Source organism: Phoenix dactylifera, chromosome 5, assembly GCF_051530095.1.
Source record: "Phoenix dactylifera cultivar Ajwa chromosome 5, Ajwa_hap1_PhDact_Kaust_v1.1, whole genome shotgun sequence".
Taxonomy (NCBI): Eukaryota; Viridiplantae; Streptophyta; class Magnoliopsida; order Arecales; family Arecaceae; genus Phoenix; species Phoenix dactylifera.
The window spans coordinates 36,593,274-36,603,459 of NC_143194.1; the positions used below are offsets into that span (position 1 = coordinate 36,593,274).

General features: G+C 45.0%; 1 protein-coding gene across 2 annotated transcripts; it reads right to left on the reverse strand.

The window, feature by feature from the left end:
- Window positions 1–1,725: 1,725 nt before the first annotated feature.
- LOC103714067 (light-induced protein, chloroplastic-like) lies at window positions 1,726–5,104 on the reverse strand. Of its 2 annotated transcripts, XM_088722681.2 has the most exons (4): window positions 4,288–5,099; window positions 3,952–4,150; window positions 2,555–2,846; window positions 1,726–1,748 (listed from the first exon to the last, which is right to left on the reverse strand). In XM_088722681.2, the coding sequence occupies exons 1-4, from the start codon at window positions 4,587–4,589 to the stop codon at window positions 1,741–1,743; spliced, it is 801 nt and encodes a 266-aa protein (XP_088578807.1). In that variant the 5' UTR covers window positions 4,590–5,099; the 3' UTR covers window positions 1,726–1,740. The 2 variants fall into 2 exon arrangements, with proteins under 2 accessions (XP_088578807.1, XP_038973970.2); XM_039118042.3 differs by lacking the exon at window positions 1,726–1,748 and having other exon boundaries at window positions 2,337–2,846; window positions 4,288–5,104.
- Between the last annotated feature and the right edge of the window lie 5,082 nt (window positions 5,105–10,186).

Here is a 10,186-nt window from a genome sequence, read left to right on the forward strand (position 1 = left end):
GATGTAAATCTTATGTTGCTCCTAATAGGAGAGCATGTCTTTGATTGTTTGTGTGAGGGCTCATACGGGCGTGTGTTTAATCTCATATCGATTATTCATTGGATAGATCTTGAGTACTTATATAGGATCAAGAAACTTAAATAATATCTTTCAGTTAGTTATTTTGGATGAGGTACTGTGATGTTATAAATGGTATCAAAGCGGATCTGGCCCATAACTTATGTGGACTAAAGAACAGTGTAGCACAGATTCATTGGGGCTGACCAAAGGCCAATCGTGGTGCTTGTAATTGAATTTGAATGGATCGTGTGGATGCATATTTAGTTCCACATATGTTATTTGCTGAGTAGATGTTAGTCCTAGTTGCCAATGAAGGTCTTCCACTAATATATGACCTTTTTTTTTATAAAAGAAAAGTTATGACTGTTTAAAGCTTGTTTTGCTGCTGTAAATAAGTCGAGCCAGTAGGCTGTTGTTGTTTTAGAAAATTTCAATGGCGAGAGAAATCTGCTTTTTTCCATGTGTGTCGTGATCTTGATTAGACATATGACGGAGATAGGTGAGGATCAAAATCCATTCGCCTATCGATCCTAATCGTCGATTAGTGTTATTGCTCCACATTGGGCCGACCTAAGGCAAACTCATATAGAAATTTTTTTTTTTTTTTGCATTTTGTTTTTGAAACTTTTTCTTCAATGGGCCTTCCTTGCGCCGGGGTCTTAGGCGACCGTCTAAGCCATCTAAAGGTTGGGGCGGCCCTGAGTAGGGTGTGTGTAATTTTAAATGAAGAAAGTGAATGCTTTGACTTTTAACCTATGAAAAGCAACCCAATGAAATATGGTTTTCTTGGAGGCCAAAGAGTTGTAAATGTTTAAGCTAAAAAGAGTACATTTGCAGACCCTTTCATATTATCTTAAAAATCGACATGGCAGTTTATTTAGCATTGCCATATAAATAATTTAATTAAAAAAAGAGAGTATCATCAGTCATGCAACACGGTAAAAAGAACTTGATGTGTGAGCTGCTTGTAAATGGTTCCAACCCTTATACCAATCCCATTGCATTTAAAAGGAATATTATGATTCAAACTATAGAAATATATTGAGACTTCAATGAACTTGAGGTGTGGTGCTCAATAATGTCCATTTCACGGCAATAACCCAGGCATAGGACTTTATACAACACATCCTAGGCCAAACACTTGGATGAGGCCAGAGGTGCAAATAGGTTGGGTCAGGTTGGGCCTTGAATGACTCTGACCCGATCTGGTTTCTTGTTCGGGTTCTAATTTTGGACCCATATCCGACCCAATTGAAGATCGGGTCGGGTGCACGACTACAATTTTTGACCTAACGAATCATTCGGGTCAGGTCGAATTCATGTATAATCCGGACATGACCCAACAAATTTGGGTCTGGATCGAGGTTGGGTCAAGTTAGCCACCTTTCTATTATTATTAGCCTCTCCCCCGCCTTACCCGCTCCCTTAAAGCCTTCTTTTTTTTGGCTAAAAATCCTTCTCGCTGAGCAAATCAAGACCACCCCCTTCCTCCCTTCAAGAAAACCCTTCTCCTCTAGTCCTCTTCACCAATTTCCAACCCAGGAGTCTTCTCCAGCTCGGCCCCCGCTGCGGCCGTCGTCATTGCGCGCGGTCGCCGCCCCATGCTCCCTTGATCGGAGGAGCAGAGCGGGCCAGGACTTTCTGCCTTTCTCGCCTCTTTAACCATTCAATCTTCTGTCTTTATTGCCCTACGAAAGCAGGAGAAGAGGAAAAATATTATAAAAAAAGAAAAGAAAAAAAAAAGATGAAGAACAACGTTAGGGAGCACCAAATCATCTCCTCGTCACCATCGGAGAGCAAGGTAGAGGAGGAAGAAGTGGTGGTGATCGAGGAGCCCCCAGCAACGTGGGGGACGACGAGTAGCATCGCCGCTGGCGGCGGTAGACGGAAGAGGCTACTGACGAAGCAGCTGTCGATGCAAGAGACGACACTACAAAAGAAAGGATATCTGCCGGCGGTTTTTTTGGTCTCTACCGACGCTTTTAAGCGTCGGCGAATTTCCAGCCCACGCACCCCAAAGCGTGGGTCAGACGTCGGGCAGGTGGGCGTGGGTCGGATTTTTGCCGACGCTAAGAGAAAGCGTCGGCAAAAACAGGGCTTTTCCGACGCTAACAAAAGCGTCGGCAAAAACGACATTTGCCGATGCTTTAAAGTGTCAGAAAAGCCCAAAGCATGCCGGTTTTCGCCGACACTTTAAAGCGTCGGCAAAGCTGGGCATATGTTACTCAAGAAAAAGGGCGTGCAATGCTTAAAATGATCAATAATTCAGACAAAAATGCTTACAACTTTTCCCCCTTTATTCATCCAGAAATTCTTAAGGTCTCGTTGTAAAACATTTAGATAACAAAGCGCACACAAGGGATAAAAAGCACCAACAGCTGCTTACAAATAATACCCATAAACTAGCATTCTGTGAAAGTTATATTCACAGGAACACATAGTATGTTCATCCACCATGAACAGAAGGTGTGCCTCTAGTTCAAGAGCGAGCTACCTTCCTTGATGAGAACGAAGACGCTGCCGCCATCAGCTCTCGAGATTCTAAGCTCCTCGTCAAGGTATGTTGTCAGCAACCAGGACTGTGCGTTGTTGTTGCTGATTGGTATCTTCCATGGCGGTCGTTCGGAGATTGTCCTAGCAACCGATGATGCTGCATCCTGGACTGAAGTGATCACACCCTTGAAAGGAGAGAGGTCAATATTCTGCCCCAGGAACTCTACCTTCTCGGGTATAACAATGGAGTCTGTAATCTGTGGAGTGCCTATAATGCCTTCCTCAAATTTTATCTGGAAAGAACACCAGTTATCCATTATCTCAGGAGTACTCTTGCTGAATGCTTAACATACCTTAATCAGAAATCATGTAGGAGCAAGAACTAGTAATTTGTAATTACTACCATACTCAATGTTTGTACTTGCATATCTTGACTGATCTTTTGGACTTTCAGCATCTATTATGTTTTCTATAGTATTGTCTTATTGTTTTGAATGGATTAAATAAAACATTATAAGATGATCTTTAAAATGTACTGCTGAAATAAGTAGAGGCATCTTCACTTTTATATGGTACTTGCTTCTATAAATATAGTCTTGAATGCTAAACAGCGAATATCAATGAGACTTAGGATTGTCGAACTACTCAGATGAATAATTCTTGAAAAAAGGAGGATGACCCCCACCCACCCCCTCTATTTCACACACATACGCACATCAACAACCTCTATCAGTTTCTCCGAGCACACTCTCTTTTGCTTTTTGGTAAGCTGGATGATTTAAAATTTTAAATAGAATTAGAGAATATATATCCCGTGGAATCAGCAATAATTGGTCGTCCACACCACAATCTGAGCACAATTTTCTAATGACAGTGGTCCAACTATTGTCTGCACAAGCAATTCTCTTATGAGTACTCTATTTTAAACCAGTCGGTCTTCTTCAACTCTGCGAGTCTCTCTGTACAATGGGAATTGAGCCATAGACAAGAAAATATTTGATCTACACAACAAAGTAATCATTATTTTCAAAGTTATAGCGATCCGTCAGTTAAAGTATATTGTTTCCTATAAGCAGATGGATAGGAATCACTAATATCCATGAGGAAAGTATGTCAAAAACAATTAGACAAGTATGAAGGAAAACCACTTGATCACCTCAGAAACAAGCTATAGCGTAATGTGGTTGTTGACTGAAAAAATGGATGAGAAGGAGTAACGGACCACCCACTGAAGAAGCCTAAATCTTTAATTGATTAGGATTAAGGTTATTATATTGGAAAACATAACACCAAGAATTAACAAAGGAATAAGCCAAAATTTACTGCAAGGAATGAGCTGCAATGCATGAAACTTAAAAACAGAGATCAGAAATGGTTTCAGGTGGAAGTAGTGAATACCTGCACGCGCTTGGGGCTTCGGACTTCGAACTTGGCGTTGGTGGTGACACAGGTGGTGGCGAGCGGCCCTGCAAACTGCACTGAATTCTGCACCGTAAAATTCTCAGAGTCGATCGTTTGCGATATCTCCTCCACCTTCACCACCTCCGGCAGCCTCCCCGACCCCAACAGTGGGAACAGCGGCGAGAACGAAGTATATCTGCAACAACCGATTCAGTTCAATTCAATTCTTCGATTAAGAACAGAGCAATCGACAATTCAAACTGTTATACTAAGAATCGATAAAAAAAATCCAGGAAAAGAAGGGGGAGGGTTGAATTGGATCGGCGGTCATACGCAAGAATCCATTTGCCGTTAAGGAGGGTGAGGGCCTCGATGGGGGCGGGAGTAGGGTTCTTGGATTCCAGCTGGGTGATGAGCTCCAGGATCTCAGCCCGCGTCTCGCTCGACGCGTTCAGGCCCCGGTCCGTCCCGTACAGCAAATCCATCAGCTTCCGCTTCAGTTCTCCGATCTCGCTCGGCTCCACCTTCCTCTCCTCCTCCTCCTCCGCCACAGCCAGTCCCCCACCCGCCGCCCCCTCCTCCACCCCAACCTGGGGGATCCAAGGAGGCGGCGTAGAGGCGGGCGAAGACATCATCGCCGGAGCCGTTCTGCTTCTTGAATCTGGAGGGAATTAGGGAGGGGGGGCCATGATGATGAGAGAGAGAGAGAAGACGAGGAATGGACGAGGAATGGGGAGGGGGTTCCGTTTTCTCTTCGATCTCTGGAATGGGTTGAGGGTGGAGGGCGGTGGCCGGAAAAACGGAAAGAGAAGGAGGGAGACCAAGTGGTAGAAGTGGAGGCGGCAGATCCTGCGCCGCAGGCAGATGATGAAGGCGAAGGGGACGAGGAGTCGTCGCCCATCAACCATGATGGCGGTAGGCTGAGCGCGAGGGTCAGGAGCCTAACGGACAAGGATTGGGACGAGCTTATGGGTTCCATCGAGCTGGGGTTTGGCTTCAATGAGGAAGATGGGGGTCATCATCTTTGCGACATGCTGTCGGCTCTCGACCTTTACTTCGCCGTTAACCGCCAACGAGGGAGGGATCGAGCGACGGGCGACATGGCATTCTTCTACGGGGAGTGGGGGAGGCTGCACCACTCCTCCCACCTCTTTTGTTTTTTCTTCTTCTTTATCTATTTTTTATAAAAAAATTTTATAGATTACGGATCTGAACAGGTAATTCAAGTTCGGATCCAATTGGATCCAGATCAAGTCAAGAATTAGTAAATTCAGATCGAATCTGAAAAATAGAACGAGTCCAATTTTAGAATCCGACCTGACTCCACAGGTTTAAAAATTTGAGTCGGGTCGGGTCACGAGTCAACCCGACCCATCTGCAGCCTTAGATGAGGCATTGGCACAGGCGCAAACGAACTCAACTGCTCGTAAGCATCTCTGCTCGGGTCACTATCTACTCACTAAAAGCCAGCTCAATTGGGAAACAAGCTAAGCTTAAACACATTTCAAAACTCCACTCATGCATGAGCCGGACTAGACATGGGGCTTGCTCGGATATTATAGACAAGCTCGTCCAGACTCAACTAAAGCCCAACTCAAAGCTTTACTGAGTCCAAATTGAGTAGGTTATATCGAGCTCGACTCAGTAAGTTACATCGAGCTTGACTTGAGTTCGAGCCAAGCTTAAGTAGCTTATTTATAAAATGAGGAAAGCCCAAGCAACCTACCCAAGTAGCCTATTTTGCAGCTTAGCTTGTTTGCACTAGGCATTAGGAACCCATGGTTCAAAGATCGAGTCTTTCCCATCAATGATCTTTTTTTCTTGTGATTCCTTGCCTCAACAATGAAGCTCAATTTTGATAGCTATATTAAAGCAAATCCACCATCTTATACTATAAGATTTGTGAGGACCGTGCAGGCATGTGTTCAATCTCACATCAGACATACACTAGGTAGATTCTGAATATTTATATAGGACAAAAATCCAAATAATATCTTTCGACTAGATTTTATATTGTTACAAATGAAATCAGAGCGAACTCGACCTATAGCTCATATAGACTAGGAGACACTGCATAGTATATTGACTAGGTTGTTGGACTGGAACATGTCTAATATTTGAACATGATCTAGCCTCATAAGTCTTTCGAGAACAGGTTAGGCCGGATCTAACATGATCGGATCGGATTAGATTACAGATCAACCCAATCTATTTATAGTTATTATTATTATTATATTTTTTTACATTTACCATTCTTGTCAGCCGTATCCAGTTCACTCTTTTTATTAATTTCCAGGACGGTAAGACCGTCGGAGAAGAATTATTAGGTGGATCATCCAACGTCAAAAGGATGAATTTAATTCCTTTTTTGACAGGTCCAGCTAATAATTTCTGCCGTCGGAGGGCCACACCCGTATCCCAATCGTGAGCTGATCAGACTCCCTTTCCGCTGTTCCACGCGGGAGACGGGCACTAACCATCTCCACCGTCCCTAGTCCCTTCTACGCCCTCCTCCATCCGTTCGTGGGCGGACGTCCCGGCCCCACCAGTTGCAAGAAGGAGGAGCATATCTGGCACATGACCAAGATGGTTAATCCTAAATGTGGGCAGGCGGCGACGTGCCCCCAGACTTCTCGAGCCCCCTTCCGTCTTCTCCCTCGCATAAATCCATGCCCCATCCTCCCCTCTTATTCCACCGGTCTATCTATAGACGAGATGAAAAGGAGTCTCCCAAAGAACACACACACAGACATATATATATATATATATATATATATATAGAGAGAGAGAGAGAGAGAGAGAGAGAGAGAGAGAGAGAGAGAGAGAGAGAGTGAGTGTAAGCTCGCTCTATCTGAATCCCTTCCCGGCATGCGCCGCCTGCAAGTAGCGGTGGTGCAGGTGCTCTCCGGGCTGCCTCATGGCCCCCTACATCCCCGTGGAGCACGACGAGGAGTTCCACGACGTCCCCCGCCTCTTTGGGGTGAGCAGACTGATGAGAGTCGTCGACATGGTAGCGCCGGAACTCCAGGACCAGACGATGCAGGGCATGATCTTTGAGGCCGAGATGCGGCACGGAAAAACCCCACCAACGGCTGCCTCGGCACCATCCGTGACCTCAACCAACGCCCAACAAAATCGGCGTCAGTCCTACCATCAAATATTCTCACCGATCATTTTCATAATAGCTTCCTGGGCTTGCAGGTACAACACAGGCAAGAGCTTCCAAAATGCCAGCAACAATGGCCAAGACGTATTAAAGCGTCGATAGAACCGTTACCTGGTTTTTTTTTTTTGAAAACGGTAATTCAGATACGCGTGTACATCTTGCTAAGTTAGAAAAAAAAAAAAGCAAAAAATACAAATAGAATGGAAGCTCTACCGTGGATGTCCAGCGGAGCTCCCCGTAATGCCGTGCAACATAGAAGGCGACCCAGTCTGCTGCCTATTTGCCTCTCGGAAAACATGTACTGCCTGAAACTCATCCATCTTCATAGCCAGCCTGCGAGTCTCACGAATAAGAGAATGACCATCTTCATACCTGTCCGCACCCTGGATCCAATCTATAACTATAGATGAATCCCCCTCAAGGTGCACCCGCCCGATCCTGAGCACCCGCCTCAAATAGGATATGCCCGCCCAAACTGCCACAACTCTGCCCCCAGCAACAGTGAGCCCTGGCGTGCACCAGCCACCCGCTGCAACCAATCTCTCAAGGTGGTCTCTGATAACAAATCCAAACCTTCCCGACCTCCCATCCATCGCTCCACTGCCATCAAAATTCACTTTGAGATGACCAAGGGATGGGGGCACCCAAGAAACAACAGTGAATCTGGGCGCTAAAACAGCACAACGGGTGTCCCAGATATCCTTAGTCATCCCAAGTGAAGACAAGGAAGCACAAGAGGAGACCTCCCCGGCCTGAAGCACAGCTCTCTTCACCACCATCCTCGCCGAGAGCCTCCTGCCCTCAAAGAGTCATGCATTTCGGTCTAACCAAATATAGTAGGCCAGATATGCTCTAAGTATCGCAGCCTCCGCAAACCTAGGGCTTTGCACATAGGCTCTCAGCAAGTGTAACAAATCCTGTGCCGACTCCACCGAGTGGGGAATAGGGGCGGGAGACTTCTTCCATATCTCTTTAGCCCTAGGGCACTGCAGAAGAACATGCCGGATGGTCTTCTCGGTATCCGGACACACCTTGTACTCCTGAGGGACCCGCACGCCCCGCGTGACTAGCACACTCGTGGTAGGTAGGCAGCCCCAGATCACCTTCCAGATGAAGAGCGCTACCCGCAGGTGAATCTGCATCCACCAAATCCATCCTCCCTCAATTCGTCTAGCTGCTCCCCCCAGAAAAGAGCTTGTAGATCTGTAGCTCGCACCTGTGATCGATCCGACGATGCTCAGACTAGTCTGTTAGACTCCCCCCGAAGAGGCATTGGGAGATCCAGAATCATCTCTGCCAACTGCTCCCTAAACATCTCTCAGACCAACCCTTCCCTCCACCTGTCTTCATTTGAGACTAACAAATCGCTGACCCTCTCGCCCGCTGAGCGCCCCGAGTCCACCAATGGTCGGCATGCGAGTAAGTCATTACCTTGTTCGCGTTATATTCCGAGCAAGAGGCTCCGTCATTTGACGTCAGCACGGTCTTAAAATGCTTTGGCTTTTCCGCTGCCATTTTGAACTTCACAAAGAACAACCTGCGTGCGCGAGAATTTTTAGAAGAAGCGTACAAGTATTTTCCACCCACAAATTTTGGATATTCTGCGAAGTTCTTATCCGAGAAGCACCTTTAATTGCCTAGTAAGCATCTACGAGCCAAAACACGTAGAGTTGGACGTATGCTAGGATATGATAGCAACCGAGTCTTAGAAACAAAAGGAGCTGGAGATTGATTATAAGAGCTAATCTCGCCGTCCCTCGCCGTCCCTCGCCTCAAGTTCATCAGAGGAGATAGCCTGGTCCAGTTGGCTGTGCCCCAACAACACAAGCACCATGCTTGTCAAGATCGTTTCCCCTGGTGGCCGTGTCGAGCTCCATGATAGGCCCATCTTAGCTGCGGAGATCATGATGATGAACCCTCGATGCTGTGTCACTCACCCGGATGTGTTCCGCCAGCCATGGGCGGTGGTCTCGCCCGACACCGTGCTCATGTTAGGCCAGAAATTTTACGTCGTCCCCATAAGCACACTCAGGAAGCTCAGGCGGCGTTCCTGCAGGAAGCCTAATTCAACCCGATCTTGACATACCCTCTCCAAGCCTTACACTCTCCGTGGGCAGCGACAGAACGAGTTGGATGGATGCATCGGGTCTTCTGTTTGCAAACTTCAACATTCCTAAGAGATCTCATTTGATTGTATGAGAGGAAGTACTACAAGATTTATGAAGGATATGGAGAGAAAAAAGGGTTGCTTCAAATCTTTGCTCACAAGAGCCAAGCCCAAACCAGGACAGGCGACAACGTACGGCATGACTAGTAGCATGGGTAAGCCGTTTGAATTGAGGGACCTCAGCAGGAAAGATGACCAGAAAAATTCAAGAAGCGACATGAAATATTCTCCAAAGCTAGGAATGAAGGACTTCTCAACAGGAACCATTACCGAAGAGTAGTGTCCTCACTGTGCCCTCTAAGGCCCTGTTTGGGGGAACTGTTAGTAGTAGAGCTGTTGGAAGTAGAGCATTTATAAAAAGCTGTTTGTTGGTAACTATATTTCTAAAGTGATGTGGCACTTTAACATGTGCTTGGTAAACAAATTGAGAAAGTAATTTTATGTAACAAAATGATCATAAAGAACATTACCAATATTATATAGTAGAGCATAATAAAATATAATATGTATTAATACATAAATATATGATATAGTATAATATTAATGTAATGTAATATAATATTATTATAATATAGTACTATAACATTATGTATTATAGAATAATAATTTAATATAATATTAAATTATTTAACATAACATATCAATGTATTATGATATAATATAATATAATATTGTGTTTATAGTATACTACAATAATAAATATATAAAATATTATAATTATTAGTGTAAATTAATTTTTCATCATTCTAATGACCATTTATCTCTCCAACAAATAGAGAGAAAGGAAGAATAAGATTGAGAGGGAAAGGAAGAAAGGAAGAGGCGGGATAAGGGTTTTGGGAGAAAAAAATGTGATTTAAATGGGGGTATTTTCGTCCAAAAAATAGCTTCCCGACAAA